The sequence below is a fragment of the Pelodiscus sinensis genome, chromosome 1 (assembly GCF_052426305.1).
Source record: "Pelodiscus sinensis isolate ZL-2025 chromosome 1, ASM5242630v1, whole genome shotgun sequence".
NCBI classification, from domain to species: Eukaryota; Metazoa; Chordata; order Testudines; family Trionychidae; genus Pelodiscus; species Pelodiscus sinensis.
The window spans coordinates 108,665,796-108,688,353 of record NC_143052.1 but is presented as its reverse complement, the minus strand read 5'-3'; the positions used below and the strand labels follow the sequence as shown (position 1 = coordinate 108,688,353).

Genomic DNA, 22,558 nt, shown 5'->3' with positions numbered 1-22,558 from the left:
ATTTAATCTCTTACCCACACAAATCCAGTATGATTCCATTTACATACTTTCAGTACAAGTGATGTATCTGCAATACTGACCTAAGAAAGTGGATTTAAACAACATTGTCTGCAGTATGATTGTAGGTCATGTTGGTCCCAAGATATGAGAGAGACCAGTGAGGTGGGACCAACTTTTGTTTAAACAATGTCATTTATGTTAATAATTCCCAGGTCATTTTCAACTTATCACACTTCATCTTGTTTCTCTTACTGTGCCCCATATTTATGTTTTCCTTGGCTTAGAGGTGTAGATACAAACATCAATTTAACCCTTGATAGCTAGGGACAGATACCTGAAGCCAATGGAAAGGTTCCTATTGATTAATCGCAATTGAATTCGGCCCAGGGATAGAATCATAGATTCTGATAAAAGAATTATTGATTATCCTATTGATTAATCGCAATTGAATTCGGCCCAGGGATATCAGTGAGAGATTTTTAATTGACTTCAACAGCTTTGGGTCATTAATAGTAATTCAATACAATATTTTTGGTTAAATTCTGGCCTCAGAGCAAATGAACTGGATGTATACATCCAATGGCTGGATTTAGTCCTTTGGATTTGCCAGTAAGAGTTATAGGGAAGCATTTTTACTCTTACTCACTATTCTGTTTGGGAAAAAAAAACTCCTTAATTCTGTTTATTTTTATTGATCATTTCCTTAAAAGATTAAGTAACACAAACAACATATAATTGATATGATTTTAGTGTACTGTTTAATTACCTTGAATGCTGTTATGCAATGTAAGCTGAGTAATATCATAACCATCACCAGAAGAACTGTAGCTAAATTCCTCACATCCCATATCGACTCAATTAAAGGAATACTCCCGACCTGCCAGTCATAGCACAGAGTAATTGGTGCTAGCAGAAGCCAAGCATTGAAGGCCAGAAGGTAGGAATAAGTTAGAAATCTGAAAGATGAAATGGAAATACAATACTTAGAATGTTCTCAATTCCATGTGAGTTTCTTCTCCATTGTATTGGAGAAAAATAAAAATATATGAAAACGGCAACACACCATTCTATAAAATAGTCTTCAGTGTGTCTTACTAATAAACAACATAAATCTTTAAACCAATTATCTCTATATGAGAATTTTACATCAACTTTTGAGTGGCTTGACTGTTCTGCATACATGATTTAGAATGTTATATTCTGAGGTGACTGATTATTTTTACCTGCTTCAATTCTATGAAATGTTTTATTCTTATAAAAAGTAATTAAAAGTTTAAAATACATTCATATATATATAAAAAAGACACCCATACATCAGTCTCTTATGGCAGTTTTATAGGACTCCTGCAATACAAAGCAGCCCTAATTCTGACTTAACCAGCCACATGCAGAAAAATGGATAGAGCTGTTGTAGAAGCTCCTATATCAGATCTCCTCTTGATCTCCGGCAGAGGGGGCAAACCCAAGCCAAAGCTGGCACCTGGCAATTCTTGGCTCTCATTATGCTAACTGCTCATGTCCCTCAAGGGCTATAAGAAGGACTGCAAAAGTGGGAGGGGGAGAGAGACTTCAAAATTTGTAATTTGGCCTTTGTAATGCAGAGTGGTTTGGAAGATGGGTTCATGGGGATCATACTACCTTTTGGAACGTAGTAAAGGCTTCTGTAGATCTGAAAAGGAGTAAATGTGCATGTGTCCAAGAATTTGACCCTTCCCCATGTGGCACCTACTTATTTGTAAATCTGAAAGCTGCTCCCTCAAACCAAAGACCACATTTACAGAAGATTTTAAATACACTTCTGTACATTGCTGAAAATGGTCGAGTGCTCACAAAGTCCATGGAGGGGAAGTATGAGATTCATAGACTATAAAACTTTCATTGGTTTAAAAAAAAGAAAAGGGCAAATAATATATAAACCCAGAAAGTGCATAAGCTTCCATATAGATAATACATTTATATAACACAGCACCTTTTCATCTGTGTCTGCCTCAGTTTTATTCATTACACTCTGGTAGCTTACAGATTTATTAAAGTAATCCCAAAGGACTCCCAAGAGAAGTATAAGAAATATATACAAGATCATTTCCTCCACCACTTAGTGTGAAAACACAGTAGTTATCTGGCAGACTGCAGAACACTACACAGTATTTTAGGACACAAGTCTAAAGATGACATTAGGCAGGCAGTACAGAATTACCAATATTGTAATTTAGCTAAGACACAGGAACTAACAACCCTAACTCTTATGGGAAAAAATGTAATAACCACAAGTGAGTGAGATCTTGATTTAACTTCTCATCCAAAAAAAGACACCATTTCCAACAGCAAAGTGTTCCAATACTTGAGCTGATCAACAAATTGTAAGGATGTTTCACTGAGAAAATTTCCTTTTCAGGACAGTTTGGCAAAGAAGTTTTTCCACTTTTGATATAAAATATTAAATTCTACAATTTTGGCGGGGGGGGGTTGCAGAATATTTTCTGCATTGGTTTTAATTTTCCATTTGGAAAGGGAAATAAAGTGTAAGGAAGGGGAATTTTTTTCCTCCCATGGAAAAAAATACGAGTTTTTCATCTAAATAAGTTTTGATCAGTTCTGCCCATCATCACATTGGCTCATTACTGCCTCTGCATGAAGAATGCCACCTGCTAAAAAAGCAAAATCCCTTCCTACAGCACAAAGGAGTTCCTCAGAGCTTCACCTATTCAAAAAATGATGTAGTTCACTCAGCCTTGATCAGCATGTGGGAACTAATGGGATTATACAGCTCAATATGGGACGGCATGATTGACCATAATCCCAAAAGAAAACCATTCACATCACTCAGTGAGCAGTGTCAAGCTGTAATATCCTAACAAACGTGGCTAAGTTTTTCAAAAGTTATGAGTAATTTTGGGTACCCAACCTGAAATACATCTTAAATTTTCAGAGAATGAGTCATCTGAGTTAATAAAAAGGCCCTCAGTGCACCTTGAGTACTTGTATGTTCAAAAAGCATCTCAACCATCATCCCAGACGGAAAATGTAGGCAGTTAGAACATAAGAACATAAGAACGGCCGTACTTGGTCAGACCAAAGGTCCATCTAGCCCAGTATCCTGTCTACCGACAGTGGCCAGCACCAGGTGCCCCAGAGAGGGTGGACCGAAGACAATGATCAAGCGATTTGTCTCCTGCCATCCCTCCCCAGCCTCTGACAGACAGAGGCCAAGGACACCATTTTATCCCCTGGCTAATAGCCTTTTATGGACCTAACCTCCATGAAATTATCTAGCTTCTCTTTAAACTCTATTATAGTCCTAGCCTTCACAGCCTCCTCTGGCAAGGAGTTCCACAGGTTGACTACACGCTGTGTGAAGAAGAACTTTCTTTTATTAGTTTTAAACCTGCAACCAATTAATTTCATTTGGTGTCCTCTAGTTCTTCTATTTAGGGAACTAATAAATAACTTTTCTTTATCGGCCCTCTCCACACCACTCATGATTTTATAAACCTCTATCATATCCCCCCTCAGTCTCCTCTTTTCTAAACTGAAAAGTCCCAGTCGCTTTAACCTCTCCTCATATGGGACCCGTTCCAAACCCCTAATCCTTTTAGTTGCCCTTTTCTGAACCCTTTCCAAGGCCAAAATATCTTTTTTGAGGTGAGGAGACCACATCTGTACACAGTATTCAAGATGTGGGCGTACCATAGTTTTATACAGGGGCAGTAAGATATTCTGGGTCTTATTTTCTATCCCTTTCCTAATAATTCCTAGCATCCTATTTGCCTTTTTGATCGCCGCTGCACACTGTGTGGAAGTTTTCAGAGAACTGTCCACGATAACTCCAAGATCCCTTTCCTGATTTGTCGTAGCCAAATTAGCCCCCATCATACTGCACGTATAGTTGGGGTTATTTTTCCTGATGTGCATTACTTTACACTTATCCACATTAAATTTCATTAGCCATTTTGTTGCCCAATCACTCAGTTTGGTGAGATCTTTTTGGAGTCCCTCACAGTCTGCTTCCATCTTGACTATCCTAAACAGTTTTGTATCATCTGCAAACTTTACTACCTCACTGCTTACCCCTTTCTCCAGATCATTTATGAATAAGTTGAAAAGGATTGGTCCCAGGACTGACCCTTGGGGTACACCACTAGTTACCCCTCTCCACTCTGAAAATTTACCATTTATTCCTACCCTTTGTTTCCTGTCTTTTAACCAGTTCTCAATCCAAGAAAGGACCTTCCCTCTTATCTCTTGGCCATGTAATTTACACAAGAGCCTTTGGTGAGGGACCTTGTCAAAGGCTTTCTGAAAATCTAAGTATACTATATCTACTGGATCCCCCTTGTCCGCATGTTTGTTAACCCCTTCAAAGAACTCTAACAGATTAGTAAAACAGGATTTCCCTTTACAGAAACCAAGTTGACTTTTGTCCAACAAATTATGTTCTTCTACATGCTTCACAATTTTATTCTTTACTATTGTTTCGACTAATTTGCCCGGTACTGAAGTTAGACTTACCGGTCTGTAATTGCCAGGATCGCCTCTACAACCCTTTTTAAATATTGGTGTCACGTTGGCTACCTTCCAGTCATTAGGTACGGAAGCAGATTTAAAGGATAGGTTACAAACCACAGATAATAGCTCAGCAATTTCCCATTTTAGTTCTTTTAGAACCCTTGGATGAATGCCATCCAGTCCCGGAGATTTGTTAACATTAAGTTTTTCTATTTGTTCCAAAACCTCCTCTAATGACACTTCAATCCGGGACAGTTCCTCAGATTCATCACCCACAAAGGACGGTGCAGATTCGGGAATCTCCCCAATGTCCTCAGCCGTGAAGACTGAAGCAAAGAAATCATTTAGTTTCTCTGCAATGGCTTTATCGTCCTGGATTGCTCCTTTTATAGCTCGATCATCTAGGGGACCCACAGGTTTTTTAGCAGGCTTCCTGCTTCTAATGTACTTAAAAAACATTTTGTTATTTCTTTTTGAGTTTTTGGCTAGCTGTTCCTCAAAATCTTTTTTTGCTTTTTATGTCAATCTTCTCATTTAATATGAGGTACTCTAGCCTCATCATGTTTCAGCTTCAAGAGAGGCAATTTGATATAGACAAGCGAACTGCTTAAGTGTTTAGACAATGGACAGGTTGGTCTTCAGCATCCCCTCTCCATGATACAAGAGATGACAAAACTTTTAGGCACCATGTGACAATAGGCGGAATTTGTTGTTACAGCAAATGGAGTCAATTTAATGTGATGTAAAAGGGATTTCCAAATTGATATATAGGCAGGTGTTATATAAAAGCTCTACACTGTTCTTGGAAGTTAGTACAAGCTGATGATTAAGGGTTTGTGAATGGATCTATTTCCCCTTCCACTGAAGCGTTTTAACCTTCCCCATAAACATCTGGCATAGTCCACTTCTGGAGGAAAGTTATCCAAGTAGGTAATTATTCCATTATGGCAACACCCAGGTTCCTTAAATGCAACCTGCCAACAGCAGTGAACTATTTTGAATCCTACAAGAGACATTATGTACCATACACAGTTGGCTGATTCATGTCTCCATACATCTGACTGGAGAACACATGGCCATTTCTCCTGCTGTCAACCCTGAGAGCTCTCACTTAACTTCCTAAGGGTGCATCTACACTGCACCCTTACCTCGAAATAAGCTATGCAATTTGCACTACATTATTTCAAGGTAACTTCAAAATAAAGTGCTATTCTGACAAGTCCCTTTACCCTCATGGAACGAGGGCTACAGGGACCCCAGAATAACATGCCTGTTATTTCAAAACATGAACAGGTGCATATAAAGGTGTGGAATTGCTATTTCGGGATATTTCCGGTATCTCAAAATAGCCCCGCTCTCTAGACATAGCCTAGCAGTTCTGTGGCACCTTAGGGTATGTCTACACTGTGGAGCTATTTTGGGATACCAGAAGTATCCCAAAATAACTATTTCATGTCTACTGAAGCGTCCATTACTCCAGAATAGATTTCAAAATAACAGGTGACTTATTCTGACATCCCAGTAAGCCTTGTTCCACGAGGATTAAGGGGAATTTTGGAATAGTGCATTATTTTGAAATTTGGTGCTGTGTAGACAGCGCCAAATTACAAAATAAGCGATTTTGAAATACAATTGAAATAAGCGACGCAATTTGTGTAGCGTAAACTGTGTAGCTTATTTCGAGCTAAGGGTGCTGTGTAGATGTACTCTTAGGCTGTGTCTGCACTGGACCCCTTTTCCGGAAAAGGGATGCAGATGAGACAAGTCGGAATTGCAAATGAAGTGGGGGATTTAAATATCCCCCGCTTCATTTGTATAAACATGGCTGCCGCTTTTTTCCGGCTTGGGGCTTTGCCGGAGAAAAGTGCCAGTCTAGACGGGATCTTTCGGAAAATAAAGCCTTTTCCGAAAGGTCCCTTATTCCCCTTAAAATCAGGAATAAAGGATCTTTCGGAAAAGGCTTTATTTTCCGAAAGATCCCGTCTAGACTGGCGCTTTTCTCCAGCAAAGCCCAGAGCCGGAAAAAAGCGGCAGCCATGTTTATACAAATGAAGCGGGGGATATTTAAATCCCCCGCTTCATTTGCAATTCCTACTTGTCTCATCTGCATCCCTTTTCCGGAAAAGGGGTCCAGTGTGTAGACAGCCTTAGAGACTAGCAAAAATATATAGTATCATGAGCTTTCATGGACAAAACCCATGAGTTTTTCCCACAAAAGCTCATGATACTATATATTTGTTAGTCTCTTAAGGTGCCACAGGACTACTTCTTGTTTTTAAAGTTACAAACTAACACAGCTACCCCTCTGAGACTTCTTAACATACTTGGTTTAAAACATATATACCAAGCCTCCCAGAATAGCAAAACACAAAACACTGATTTTCTAGCCAGTATTTCGGAACAGTAAAAATTCTACCAGTGATGTTTCTTACCATCAACAATTTGGACAATCTTTCAATTCTGGTAATTTTGAATGTTCTCCTACCAGTCCTATACCTAAAAAATTTGGAGGCTTTCAGATTGTCAAAACTGGAAAATTTAAACAGTTTTGCAAAAACTGCAGAATAGCCATGAAACTCTGCACAAATATAAATGAAACCCTGAGGAATATCCTGTCCTAAAAGATTTATGTTTTCCACAAATGGTGGAGAGATATTTTATCATCTTTACTTCAGTGTAATATCTCAGACTGTGCTAAGGTAGTTAGAGGCTTTGTTTCTGTAAGAGCAATGTAGCATTCAAAACTTTTCTCCAGTGCTTGCAGACAAACCAATGAGGAGAGCAAATTATCACAGATCAAAAGGAATGGTGTAGTATTCTCTATGTTAAGCAAAAAAGTTTTACTAGGTATGAATCTGCACCCCTCCACATTTTATTGGAAGGTCAGGACCAAATAGGATTTATATTTTAGATAAAATATAAATTTCTTCAACTGATTTTGATTATATTTTTTGCTTTTATTAATTAAACAGACAGCATTGGGAGGAACCACATTCAGGTGCACACACTATTTCCAGTAAATCCAGCAATGCATCTCTTACATGGCATTTTTTGAAAAAACAGAAAGTTCCATACGGGCATAACCTTTCAAAAGCACTATTTAAAAGCTGACATAGGATAGGAATAGATTGCAATTTTAAAAAGAGATGAAACTTCATGGAATTATTCCAAGAGCTAATTACATTTTAGGGATCTAGCTACGGTCAGCAACCAAAGTATTTCTTTTTAATTAGTTGGCTGACAATAAATTACATTTTAAATTAATATTTCTGCTGGAATTTCAAAAAGGTACAAAAGCAGATTGCTTAAAACATTTCTCTCCGTCAGATCTGCTACATTTCAGACAGATTATATAGGGTAACTTGTCAGAATGAGGAGACAAGTGGAGGAATTTGCTTCTTATTTGGCATTTCTTACTGTCAGTTGACATGTCCCTCCTACCCTCACCGAGCCAGTTAACCTGTGTTTGCATTGCAGTGGAGATCATTTTTTAATTGCACATTGAACATGGAGATCCAAGTTCCAGCAGTTGTCAAATGTGGTCTTCCCAGCCCTGCAGTCTCTGAAATGTTCAGAAGTTACAAGCCTTCTTTAGTTCTTAGATGTTGTCATGGTGACCCATACTTGAAAATCCTCTAAGGCTAGATTTAATGTCATGTGCTTTATTTGGCTCAACATTTATTGCCTTTGTAGCAGAATCATGCTCCTGTTTTCTGCAATCTCAATTGGTTGCCTTCAGTGAAAGGAGTGTTATTTCAGGCCGCTGTTTAAACCCACAAACAATATAAGACACAAGTACTTGAAGGATTGCCTGTTGCCCCCAACAGTAATTGAGAATGATTAAAATGGAAAAGTCACAGGAAGACATTCTCTGCTAAGAGCTATGCACTTAGATGCTCTCCCCTACAAAGGCAAAAGCTCATCCAATACTTCCTACATGGGTAGGCTCAGGATTTCTCCTGTTTGTAATTTTTGTTCATTTATTTCTTCGCCCCTTCCCCCCCCCCCGACTTCACTCCTAATGTTTGCTCAGGCTGTTGCCAACTGTAGTTTTCCCCTGCAGCCTCACCCACCAATGCATTCAGTGAATGAGGGGCAGGATCTCCACACCCACCGCTGGAAAGAGCAAGGACTGCTTCCTACAGGCACTCTCTAGGCAACCCTCATCGCCCCAGAAAGATGTTGGGAAGAAAAAGAAGAGTGTCATGCCCTACTTTATCACATAGGATTGTGCAACTTATTCCTACGCTCCAGCCCCCAATGGAATGGTGTGAGAATCTGGAACACTGTCAAGTGGAACAATTTAATCATATGACATTACTTTTGGCAAGTCTCCCAAGAGCTGTTAAGCAAAGGTGCCTAGGAATAGAAGTCTCTTTTATACCTACATTTTAGCAGGAGGAGAAATGGTTGCCAAAAGGGTACCAAAAATGGGAAATGTCTGGAAGACAAGCAATAAATATTTGTTTATTTTTATATCATCTTATATTAACCTGGGATCTGCGAAAGAACAGATAAGAGGTTCTCAGGGAAGGGAAGCTTTAGAAAACAGATGATAAAGGAGGCTTACTGCCACTTTAGAGAACACTGTAGCTCATCGTGCACTTTGCCTGATACTCAAGGAAGGTTCAATTCTTTCTAATGGTGACAAGAATTCATTTACATTCTTTATTAGAAAAAGAGTTCCTGATCCTCATATTAATAGCTGAACTGATTTCAGCGCTAGGCTGTTTCTACCATTTGCACAGCCCTAAAATCAAGTGGGGATGATGTCCCACTTCATGACAATGTTGTAAAATATATGCTGCTGCAATTATAATCAGGTGATGTTATTTAAAGGTATTGTATCTCAGTTATTTATCTGCATATCTCCTAAAGCACATATCTCACGCAGCTTATTGTCAGTCCAGTCATATCTTCTGCAGGAATTTACTTGTACTGGTTAGCCCATTCTTAAGGTGACTATAAAACAGTAAGTTTTTTCTCTGCCCAATTCAGTCAGTGACACAGAGTAAAATCATATTCGTTTAAATGTGTAAAATGATAGACCTGTCGCACAAAGTGCAATTTCAAATTATCAGTAGGAGAGAAAATCCAAATGTGAGCATAAACACAGAGGGGGAAATGCCCTTGCAACTGCAAAACAATTATATAATGACTCCATATATTCTTTTTCATCATTATAGAGGTGTTGCAACTAGGGGGAAAAAAGCTGCTATTGATATAGTGCTGGGTACACAGAGTACAGAAACAGAGCTATACAAACAGCTGAAGCTTTCTAAAAAAGTAAGATGTACCTTCTACAAGGTAGGATGGGCAGGGGAAGATGCTGTATAAACTACATTGATCTTTTTATTCCTGAATCTAATAGATCTGCTTCTGAATCTTCTCCTAAACTTTGCTGCTAAGTAGTTGAAAATACTAGACTTAAGAATGAGACACATTCAGGTGAGACATTCAAACAGATTGACCTGCCTGCCAGTAAAACCTGAGCTCTTGGGGCTCATCCTGATGGTAATGTTGCAGGAGGCAAAACCACGGGATGGATGTTGTTCTCCCCACACCTGTAATTCCCTGAGTGCTTTGTGTACAAATCCTATCCATTTTTCTACCTAATATGGTAGCAGTGGATTCCAAAGGGCACCCTAAGCCAATCTAACAAGTTGGTGGCTACAAACCAGGGCTTCTACCAGAGTTTACAGTTATGGAGGAAACAGGGAGCCCCCCAAGCAACTGTCCCCCCTCCCTCCGAAGTTAAAATTATAAATCTCTTGGAAATCAGACAAGATAGAAATTCTAAAATGATGGTCTAAAAAGTCCAACTGACCCCAAAGAAAACAGCCTAATTTTTACCTATCCAAAGTCAGTACAGAGTAGAATGAATTAAAAAAAAAGAAGAGAGATACTGGCTGTTTGCGTCAAAGGGTCAAGCTGCTATCTCCAGCCTTGCATTAGCAATGGATTTTAAAAAATGAAACACAGGGCAGAGAGGAATAAATGTCTGATGCTAGTGTTTACCCTGTTCCTCTTTTCACAAAGCAGTCTTGGGGTGTCCAGTTATGTTCATTCATGGGATACTCTGTTTCACAAGCAGAGTTTGTAATTGGCTCCACCATCTCATTATAAATACATGTTAACAACCAATATTTCAGTATAGCATTATCTACTAAGGTTTGCTATTAAATCACGTAAGATAGTAAATAAATCACATGTTCAACTATTTGGCATGGTGTAGGCAGGTTCACACTCAGGAAAGAGCCCTGTGCTTTGTAATTTTACCTTTAGGGTTCCCTCCCTCTTTTAAATGAAAATATATTTTAAAATTTAATATATGGACTGGGGGGTCCCCATGTTAGCAAGCCAGACTTCTTGTGGTCTCTTCATTTTCCTGCCTTACCCAAAAGTGAACACTGAAACAACAAGTCTATTGTGCATATTACACTGACATGTATATGGCTCTGTGGATATGGGGAAAGCTGTGGATGTGGTATACCTTGACTTTAGCAAGGCTTTTGATACAGTCTCCCCTTTATTTGGTATTGGTGAGGCCACATCTACAGTACTGTGTCCAGTTCTGGGCCCCCCATTACAGAAAGGATGTGGATGCATTGGAGAAAGTCCAGTGGAGGGCAATCAAAATTATTAGAGGGCTAGTGCATTTGACTTATGAGAAGCTGAGGGATTTGGGCTTATTTAGTCTACAGAAGAGAAGAGTGAGGGGGAATTTCATAGCAGCCTTTAACTTCCAGCAGGGAGGTTCCAAAGAGGATGGAGTAAGGCTGTTCTCAGTGGTGACAAATGACAGAATGAGGAGCAATGGTCTCAAGCTGCAGTAGGGAAGATCTAAGTTGGATATTAGAAAAAAATATTTTACTAGGAGGGTGGTGAAGCATTGGAATGGGTTATCTGGGAAGGTGGTGTAATCTGCAAGCACCATTCCTAGAGGTTTTTAAGTCCCAGCTTGACAAAGCCCTGGGTGGGATGATTTAGTTGGGGTTGGTCCTGCTTTGGGCAGGGGGCTAGATTTGATAACCTCCTGAGGTCTCTTCCAGTCCTAGGATTCTAGGATGCTATGAAATGAAACACACTGACAAAGCAGCAAGAACTCTTAAACTGAGAAAGTGTGGGCAAGAATCAGAATGTGGGATGGTTAATTAATGGACTGCTATATTGCAGAGGCTGGTTTTAATATTGTTTTAGTAGGCTAAGGTCTAGTGCAAATCCCATAGGTGCTGTAGCAACTGACTTTCCTTGCCAGACCTAGCTGGCACAGGATCTGCTTCCACAACAGGTTTGCTCCTTGAGCTCAATAGCTGTATTCCCTTTGAAGCTTTACAGTCACAATTCAATGGAAAACAAACATAAATCCAAATGAAGTGTAAAAAGTAAACTTTGGTGGGTGAGTGTGTCTTCCGGTTCCTGAATTCTCTCTCTCTCTCTCTCTCTCTCTCTCTCTCTCTCTCTCTCACACACACACACACACACGCACACACACACACACAAGCTGTTTGAACAAATAGCATTTGTATCTATCAAAGTAGTGATATTGCAAAGCAAGTTAAAAGACATGATTAGGGCTCCTACATAGCTTGAATAGATAATTTATAGCCGTCAAACAGCCAGCACCAGCAATGGTTAATGCCCAGTTACATAGGAAGAGAGATTTTTAAAAAAAAATATTTTGTATTTTGAACTTACTGGTAAGGTTGCTCATGTTATCTGTCTCTTACAACATCTGTGTAACATAGGGTATATCTAGACTACATCCCTCTGTTGTCAGAGGGATGTAAATTAGACACAACAAAATTGCTAATGAAGCGGGGATTTAAACATCCCGCTCTTTATTAGAATAAAAATGGTTGCCACTTTTTGCCGACGTGGCAATTTGCCGGCAAAAAGCGGCAGTCTTCACAGGGATTGGTCGACAAGGAAAGCCTTTTCCAACCGATCCCATAAATCCCCGCTTCATTAGCAATTTCGGTATGTCTAATTTACATCCCTCTGTTGCCAGAGGGATGTAGTCTAGACATTCCCATATCGTCCATTTATTACTTTTCCCAAGTTTAAACACAGTGTTAGGAATAAAATATATACTCCTCATTATTCAGAGGACTCAAATATTTTCCCTCAAGAACAGGAGAATAAAGAAATGTTGTGTAGAATGTGTGAAGCATAACAAACCTACTGCTGAAAGCCCTGTTAATACCCTAACTGCACTTCAGTAAAATATTTACAGCAAGCTTTGTAGCTCTCATTATCTTTATAATTATTACATCTTTCCTCCCAATCCCATTAAGCATGTTGTCACAGAGACTTGATTGAGGTTCATTATGCGGCAGTTGCTTATCCAAGGCAAATCTTGTGACAGCAACTGGCAACGACACGAGCCTCGTGTGTATTAATTTTATAGCCAGTGATTCATTAGACCACGGCTCCTTGTGCTGGATACAAGAAGCCCCATCTCCAAACTCTAGTGAGCCTTCAAAAATGTCTGAACCTTTTAGTTTCTGCCTTGGCTGAAAGATGTATACCATGACATAACGGCCTATTCTGTCACTTAGCATTACCCCTCCTAGAGTCCACTGTTACAGATCTCACTATACATTTATATTCTTTTGGTGACACTGGAAGACAGTACTGCACAACCGGGTCTGCCCATTAAAGCATTCACACAACTTGTCTACAGAGGAAGTTTCTATGGTGCAAGCTACTGAGAGAATCTATTGTGCACGAGCTTGCAGTGCAGTAACATCCCAAGTGGACAGTGATACAGTGCAGTGAGAGACACAGAATGGCTTAGGGCAAGCCTGCTTCAAAGTGCTGTACTGTAAGCTTTCCCTGCCCTGTAGCAGACTTCCCATGGCAAGTTAGTATGCAGCCAGCTGGGACACTGTAGTTCTCTATCCTGACTTCCTGCACATTAAATTACCATAAAGACAAGCCCATACTCGGACCTTTGAGCCTCTCTTTCGTACCCCTACACATGCAACAGAATTGTAGAAACTTTATTAAGAAGTTGAACACACAACTGATTATTTTTTAAAAGATTTCGATCTGTCACTATTACAGGGTGTCTCTGTTTCTGAGGGTTAAGAAATGTTGACATATATTTAAACTGAGGTTAATGAACATGCTTGTATTGTTGAAGGCTGGAAAAGCCATACCAGCCATATAATAAATAAATATTAGGCTCGGGATCCTGACAAAAGGAAGGAAGTAGAGCAGCAGAATATGGACACAACCCCCCCCCCCCCCACCACCCTTTATTTCAGTTCTTTCAAACTGTCAAAAATGTCCATTCCACAAATAATTATGTATTTCTGAGTTTGAATTGGGGGAGGGAATTCAGAAACAATGTTTCTTCCTGGGAAATGAAATTCTGATTCTTACAGTTCTATGAATAGAACACATTTACAGCTGGTACTTTTGTTGGCAGCTAAAGCAAAGGCCAAGAACAGAATGGGCAATGGACTATGAACTCTTCTGTCCTACTACAGATAGTTACTTCAGATTGGGGGGGCACATACAGTAGGACAGCACAGGGAGGGTTGGACTGCTCTCTGTACCACACCTGTACTTCAGATAAAGAAGAACTCAGTCTACAGTGCTATGAATAGTCACATAGAGGTAGCTGTATTAGTCTTATCTTGGTAAAACAAAAAAGCAGTCACATAGCACTTTAAAGACTAACAAAATAGTTGATTAGGTGATGAGCTTTCATGGGGCAGACCCACTTCTTCAGATCATATTCTGAAAGTCAATAGGCATGACCATTATATAACAGAGGGATACGATGAAAGAAGGTAAAAAAAATTACAAAATTTTACAAAACAATGCTATGAGTTGCCTTTCAGAAGTATGCCACTAAAACAAACAAACAACCCTATGTTGTTATCAGTAAATAACCACTTTTAGTTATTCTTTGAATAATTTAGCTTTTCAAAGAAAAACTATCCCACTCATTGAAAAAAATGTAAAACAATTGCAAATACAATAAAATATTTTCAGTAACAGAATAATAAATAACTGGAGTCATACTGGGTTGGTTTATATTATGTGACCTTACTCTTAGGCTAAACATGTTAAATAGAGGAACAAACCACTAAATCTTTTGTACAAAATTTAAGAAATGTGTTGTTAGATACATTAATGTAAATTCTAACTATGTATCGTGTAAAAATTTAGCATTTTCCAAATTAGCTAATATGTTCCTAAGAAGCAATTTTAGTACTGCTAGTAATAGGAAACAGTTGGCACATTATTAGAGTAGTTTCTCAAATGAGATCTAGTTCAATTTTGTTCCAGATGTTTCTTAACAGTTTCTTGATCTCAATCTGCTAGTGTCAGCTGTGTTTGAGCCTTTAGTCTTTAAAAAGAACAAATCAGCATTCCAGGAAAATGGTATCAAACTGAACTGCTGCCCCTTTTACTGGGAACCAGTAGGGACTTTGGAACAAAAACCTTTCAATGTCTTTCTCATCCTCTCTTCCAAACAGCATCCTGACTACTATGATCCTTCCTGCATTAGCAAGCCATGCATGTTCTTTGTTTTTCAATAAAAGCAAAGCCTCTGAATAGGTCAGCTCCCTATCATCCTAAAATAGTGGTTTGATCTGATTCAGAGGGAAGAACGTCACTTTCTGTAACATGACAATACTTCCCGAAGCTGCAGTGCAACCTCAAATCCAAGTACTGACCCTAGCCCAACTTACGTTGTGAAAACTGACAATACTCCAGCCTTGGTCTGACTTTGGGGCTACGGAAGATCATTGCTGCAGTATTAGCTTCTTTAGGCCAGTGGTTCCCAACCACCGGTCCATGGACCAGTGCCAGGCCGCGAACCACTGGCTGCCCCACCTAAAGTTGGCTATTCACAGCGGCTCTGGGGGCTGGGGCACACTGAGCCACCGCAGCTGGAGCTAGCTGTTCACGGCAGCACCTTTGCAGACTGGCAACATTTTATTTGCATATTAATTATTTGCATAATGAGTATGCAAATATGCACCTTAAATGTTACCGATCTGTCAAAAGTTTGTGAAGGGGTTTGCCGGTCCGTGGTATAAAGAAGGCTGAGAACCACTGCTTTAGGCTATTTCATCATTGAATCTAATGATAAAAAACAAAATCTTCTAACAAAAACTGCAAGTTTCAGACCACTGTTTTTAATTAATCCCTGGCACCCAGGCCCACTCTGCAATATATCTTCATCAGAGCAAAAAGAAAAATACTTAACACCCCTATCTTTCCTTATGTCTTCAATGTGCGAACTGCTCATTACCACCCCAGACTATGGATGTTAGCATATAGTTGTTTAAATGACTACACTCCCTGCCTTTTAAGTTGGATCCCACAGAGCCACCTGCCCCCTCAGTCCTGCGCGGCTGCCTGTGCACCTGGGCTCGCCATGGACAGAAGTTTCTCTGTGGGAAACCTCTGTCTGTGAGGAGCTCAGGCCTTCCACAGACAGTGGCTGCTGCCACTCCACACTGCTGTATCAGAGGCAGCAGCGTGGGCAGAAGGTGGAAGCCAATCTGTACAGGGAGCTGATTTTTAAACAGAGGCAGCAGCACGGGTGCTACAGGGCTCCCCAGGAGTGGGGCCAGAAGCTGGGAGCACACTGGTTGCAGCCCCACCCCTAGGGAATATTTTAGTAACCATGTAACTGATACATTTTTTGCAGCTACATAGATTACTAAAATAAACATGATCTAACATCCCTGCTCCAAAGGGATTATTAAGTATCATTAGTTCCATTTTACAGACTCCGCATTTGAGACAAAAAGAGGGAAGTGATCTGTTCCACATCACAGAAAATGTAAGCATCAGAGCTGAGATATTTGGACTCCACCACTGTGTTCAAGCCACTAGACTACAAATCGTATTCTTATAAAGATAAACCTATTGATTACAAATAAGTGTAACACCATAGCTTAATCTCACAGGCATTGTTGCATGCCTTAATGATTCAAACACCACTGACTGCTCTCTAATTTTGGTAGAAAAATAAGGAAATGCAGTAATGAGTAGAAATTAACCAACAAAACAAAGATCTGTTGGTTCCTGACTAAAATATTTTAGTCCAAGAAAACTCCATATAGGTAACAAGTTTGTGCAGTTATTGGTACTGTACCTTGTAAGTAAGTAAGGTGAGAATGAAGCTGGATTGTCCTGCTCTGAAAACATTGGCATAGAACCTCCCATTATCCAGAGACGGAAATATAAAACAAGAATCACCTTCAGAGAAGAAGAACATCTATTGAGAAGGTTACTTCCATTTGAGCAATATTATACCGCACATAGAAATCCAAAACTTTAAAGTGCAGAGTCTGAATTTTTTTTAAGATGACTCTTCAAGATTTAGCAAACACTGCAAGGAAATCAACATAACTTGATGTCCAGAGCAGTTATAGAATCAGTTCCTATTAGAGTCAGTGACATAGCAGGGTATTAAGCTTTGAACATCCACTAAAAAAAAGACAAATACCATAAATATACACAAAAGAAATTTCATAGATATTTATCGAGTTAATTCTCTACCCTTTCCTGTAAGAGCATCCTGCCATAATGTAAGCGTGTGCTACGGACATGGACTTTATGTTATGTCAAGCCTTCTCAAAATACAGGTAACATTTGTGTGTATGAATGTGTCAGTGCCCTTTCTTGCACTGAGTGAAACCTCCCTCTGTAAGGAGTCCCACTGATTTACTCCTGAGCTGGTTTCAAGGGCACTATTTATGATTCCTACACTGTTCCAGGTAAGGGAAACAGAATCTGACCTATAAGGGCAACACGGGTGTTATGCTTTAAATGAGCAACCTTTTTATTTCTTCTTACTACCTGCCCTGCTGGCTGGAACAGCATGGTCACCTGCTTTCTGGAAATGAAATTAATTCCTTACACTTACAGAGATTGCCACTGAAAAGTCAGTATTTGTCAGTATTTAACTCAGAGTGGTATATTTTACACTGTAGATTTTCCCTCTATTTAGAAAAGGATAAATGTTGGGATATTTGCAAATACTGTTTTATAAATGACAACCTATGTAAACAAATATGAGGTGGAAAAATGCAACATTTTTATCTAACTGTCCAGCTGAAAATTTTTGGACTATCTTTCAAGATTAACTCTGAGTTAATATTATCTAGTCAAACCATAGAATTTCAATTGCAATTTCAGCTTTCTAGATCTGTTAATTATAGCATTCAGCAACATTAATGTGAATATTATTTGGGTGTACACAACCCTACCACATTTTAAGTACACTCATACTTACATAACTTATTACCAAAGCAGCTCTCTTCAAAAATGGCCTTGCAGTATACAAGAAATTCTTGTTGTTACTTGCAGTCAGATAGCTGAAATTCAAATGAACAAACACTTGTTTAAGTACTTGGTGGAAAGTAGCTTATTTTTCACACTGAAAAATCACTGGCATAATGCTCTAACCATCCAATGTCTATTAATTTGTTAGCATTAAAGCTATATTGTAAGCATTTGTATTATTTTCCATTTTCAAAGCATTTTCTAATTAGAATTAGTCAACATTTTATTTCTAAAATTTGACCATTTCAACATTTTTTTAAATTGCAGAAATTATCACAATTCCCCTCCCCCATCCCCAAACAGCTTGATTTACAAAATGCTAATTCGAATTAGTTTTTAAGTCTAGATGCACTAACTCGAATTAGCTTAGTTCGAATTAACTAATTCGAATTAAGTTAGTTTGAATTAGTGCTGTAGTGTAGACATATCCTATGGTATTAAAGTAACTAAATATGCTTATACAGGATCCTACTTTTTGTTTTTCTGATAAAGAAAAACATTGGAGAAAATTGTTGAGGAGGATAAGCATGGATGAAGGGAAGAATCTATTTAACTTGGGAGAAAAATGTAAGAAATGCTTTTGAGAAAGCGTTAAAAAAATCTAGTTCATAGGGTCTATGAAGCAGATCACAATGTTTCTATTGAAGTCAGCATTCCATTCAAGGAAAGAATCACACTTTTTCCTGCTAATATCTAATTTAGAAAAAAAATTATTTCCCCTCCAAAATTCCTCAATACACTGGATCCTTTAACTACCTTTAGCCCTTCAAATCACAGCAAAAATAAGTTCACAATACTTCCTCAAGATAGAGAAGTACCGGTACTTAATTCATGTCTTTTTGTTCTACTTTTCCACAGCAGGAAGTTAGTAATACTAAGCACCTTTGAAATATGAAGAAAAGCTTTCACTGCAGACAAAAGCAGCAGAACCATAACCTGTATGAGAAGGAGTTAAAGTCCAGCAACAAAAAAAGGAAAGTGAGTGCAGCTGGGTGCATTCTAGAAAACGCACTCTTTAAAAAAATCCTGTGTCATTCTTAGAACAAAGTAACCTGAACTATGTACTGCAGTGACACCTACAAAACCTTAGGCCCTTGTTGTATATTTATGTATAAATATTGACATTTAAGATTAGGATGTGACTTAAATTTCAGATTGGTCTTCAAGACCCCAATCTTGCAAGACGAAAACTTTTCTGAGCTCCCAGTGATTTAAATTTGGTCTCAACTTCCCAGAACAAGAAAGCTCAGACTAGCCCTCACGTTTTATACTTCATGTTTTCACTATGGCCCTGATTCAAGGCCCACTGAAGTCAAGAGAAAGACTCTCTAGGGCATGTCTACACAGCAGGGCTAAACTCAAAACAAACTACGCAACGTGAACTATGCTAACTGAGTAGATGTCTACACAGCACTTATTTTGAAATAGAGCACGCTTCCCCTGACTTCCCTTACTCCTCATTCAATGAGGTCTACAGAAGTTGGAGTAAGAAACCTGTTATTTCGAAATTTATTTATTTCGAAATAACAGGCTTGCTGTGTAGACATGCACTATGTTATTTTGGAATAACTGATGTTATTCCAAAATAATGCTGCTGTATAAACATGCCCTAAAGTAGGGTCTGGATCAGGCCATGGACTTTGGTGCCAGTTGGAATGTCTCATGAAATTCAAACCTCTTACGATTTTTAGTAAGCAACAAAAGGGGTTGGTTGTATTTTGTTTATATTATGATAGCTGGGCAGGTAGCGCAGGCAACTATTAAGGTTGTCTAACATTTCCCATTGTAAGAGCTTGTTTACACTTGTTCATAAATTTTGACAGACTTTGACTATTTGAGTTGCATGCCCAGTGTCTCCTTTAGACTGAGATTTTGCTGCGAAATTCAGCCAAAATGGTTCAGCTGTTTCTGAAAATGAAACTAGAGAAAAAAATACATTGTTTCATCCATTTTAAAAGTTCTGGTGACCTTTACTCTGAAAAGCTCAAACACCATTAGATTCTGAAGCAGAAACTCAAAATATTGCTAGACTGGAGCCTTTATGTCAGGGATGTGCCTTTTGTTGTCCCAATCAAAACCCACCCAAATTTGACCAAGTTATAAATGTGCGAGGAGGTTGGGGAAGGGAATCACAGTTGACAGACATGGTCAGTAGAGACTATTTAGAGCAGTGGTTCTTAACCTCTTTGGTACTGTTACCCCTTAAGCTTAACCAATACATCAAAATTATCCTTTCCTCTTTTAAATGGCAATAGACAAAGAGAAAATTATGATTAATCAGGTTTATTGTATTTCATTTTCTCATACATAACGCTGAACAAAAAAGAACACCCATTGTATTTTAAACTTATATACGAGGTGCATTATTCAGAAAATGAAAACACATCACAAATAGCAATTCTCAGATGAACTTCTCTGTGTGAAGGTTGATACTGCTTCTGCTTGACTAGCTTAGAGATACATGGTTGTCACAGGTAATGCACATCTCAAGTCATGACTAAGATCCAATTTATTCCTTGCCTACATTTTAATGTTGACCATTATAAAAAAAGGAAGACCTCACAGCGATATGTAGTGGAAAATGGGATTAGAAGTTTGAGAGCTCTGTCAGAGAGAATCGGGTATTCTAAACCAGCTTTTCAACAAAAGCAGCCAGATCAGAATCCTGAAAATCTTCCTGCAGACCAAGGAATTCTGCTTTCGCCTTGATATCCTTGTCTTCGATTACTTTTTCTTCCACTGTAAAGGGTCTTACAAACCATGCATTCATGTGACACTGTTCTATATCTGGAAAGTATCCATTGATGGATCCTGTTACCGATAGCAAGTGTCTTATGATCTCATCAGCAAATGAACATTTCTGTTTGGTTGCCTCAAGCAGAGTTGTCAATTCTAACTACATGGATACATCACCAGTTTCAACCCTCAGTCAGTAGGGCTGGAACTTACTAAGGAAGCTAGCAACCTTGTCTTGAGCCGTGAGAACAGTCACCATATTTCCTTGTATTGAGAGGTTTAGCTGATTAATTTCAGTAAAAAAAAAATCTTCAAGGTATGCCAATTTTAGAATGAATATATGGTCCATTATTTTCCCAAATAATTCTTGTTCTCTTGCAGATCTCTCTCTTTCAAAGAATATTGATATTTCTTCTCTTAGTTGCAACACTCAGTTTAAGACTTTTCCACATAATAACCAGAGAACTTCTGAATGAAACAGAAGTGCACAAAATTCAGCTCCAAGCTCTTCACATAATACTTTAAACACTGGAAGTGCCAGCTTTGAAAAATACAAGAGCAGGGGCTCTTGTGCATTTCAAAGCTGCAGCTCAGCATGGAGACCAGGGTCAGTGGGGGACTCAGAGTCCCCCCACTGACCCCAGGCTCCATGCTGAGCTACCAATTTGAAATGCCACGCGGAGCCGGGGTCAGCCTCGGCATTTCAAAGGGGCAGAGTGGCACAGCTGATCCCATGTCAGCTGTACAGCGCTGCCGTTTTGAACTACCCCGTCTTCCCACCCTTTGCTGCCTCTGATAGAGACAGCAAGGGGGGGAATCAACTAGTCGACTAGCCCTTAACATCCCTAACCCTGACTGCCAGGAACTATCCTGCTCAAGACCCAGGGAATGGGAGGAGAAGAGGACGAGGAGGGGGAGCAGCATGACACCTACAGCTGACAGAAAATCTGGGGAGGGAGCATCCCCAGAGTCAGACCGTCCCCTGTTGTTTCCAGTGGCATGCACCCACCTTCTCTGCAGGCAGGAGCCTGAACTGCTGCCAGGAGCTGGTGCAAGTGCAACAGCTCTAGCAGCAGAAAAGGTCTTGGTGCCAGAGAGCTAGGGGGCCGCAAGTAGGCAATAAAACACAGCAACGCTGCCCCATCAGCTTAAATCCTATAGCCCCACTCCCAGGGGCTGCTCCACTGTAGATGGCAGGGGGAACTGGCCAAGGGAAGTGGACCTGGGATTCCAGAACAACAGATGCTACCCCCAGAAGACACACCATAGCCAGGCCCGGCCTACAGGAGAGGAAGTGGGATGCCACATTGGTGAGAGCTGAGGCGGGATGCAGAAGAACATGACGATGTCACTCTCTTGTCCTACAGGAAATATTTTTTATATAGAGACAGAGATTTCACCACCAAGGGTGAATCAAACATTATCTTCCATTGGGTTTGCCAGCGGTTTTATAGGAGCTGAATGGTAACAGGGTTGAACATGTATCTGCAAGTCATATCAAGTTGGGCTGCAATGCGCACTGTTACTGCATGACTCATACTACATCACTTCAGAAGGAACAATAATGAAATATTGTTAAATAAAGTAAATTAAACAATTTGCTGATTTTGCAGTTACTTTGTGTTAGTTCAATTTAATAATACACAATATATTTTTCTTTGCTGATATTACTCAGAAGTGTGTGTAGATGACCAGCTCATTACCCCTGAAATAAGCCAAATTACCTCTTGAGGGGTAATTATCCCTACTTAAGAACCAGAGTCAACTTTAATAAGTCTCCTATGACAAAAGATTCCATCTATACTATGTAAGCTATAGCCTGGAACCACTATCAAGCATTATCTGTGCTTAAAACTTAAGTTGCCATGGGTATAGCACTCAGAGGTATGACAAATTCATGTTCCTGAGCTTTTGAAATAATACACTAATTAAAAATAAGAAAAACATGATATAATCTTAGGCTGTGACTGGCCTGGAGCAAGAGCTGTTTTTG

The 22,558-nt window shown here is 39.3% G+C and overlaps 1 protein-coding gene across 6 annotated transcripts in view; it reads right to left on the bottom strand.

Moving 5' to 3' along the window:
• Positions 1–22,558, bottom strand: part of TMTC1 (transmembrane O-mannosyltransferase targeting cadherins 1) — a 227,093-nt gene that overhangs the window by 122,987 nt on the left and 81,548 nt on the right. For 3 of the 6 annotated variants that reach the window (XM_075940705.2, XM_075940703.2, XM_075940706.2), the window contains 3 exons: positions 17,780–17,861; positions 16,637–16,740; positions 767–956 (listed from right to left, as the gene is read on the bottom strand). In XM_075940705.2, coding sequence (XP_075796820.2) covers positions 767–956; positions 16,637–16,740; positions 17,780–17,861 — 376 coding nt within the window. The remainder of the gene's footprint in view (positions 1–766; positions 957–16,636; positions 16,741–17,779; positions 17,862–22,558) is intronic. The other 3 variants (XM_075940707.2, XM_075940714.2, XM_075940711.2) reach the window with 2 other exon arrangements.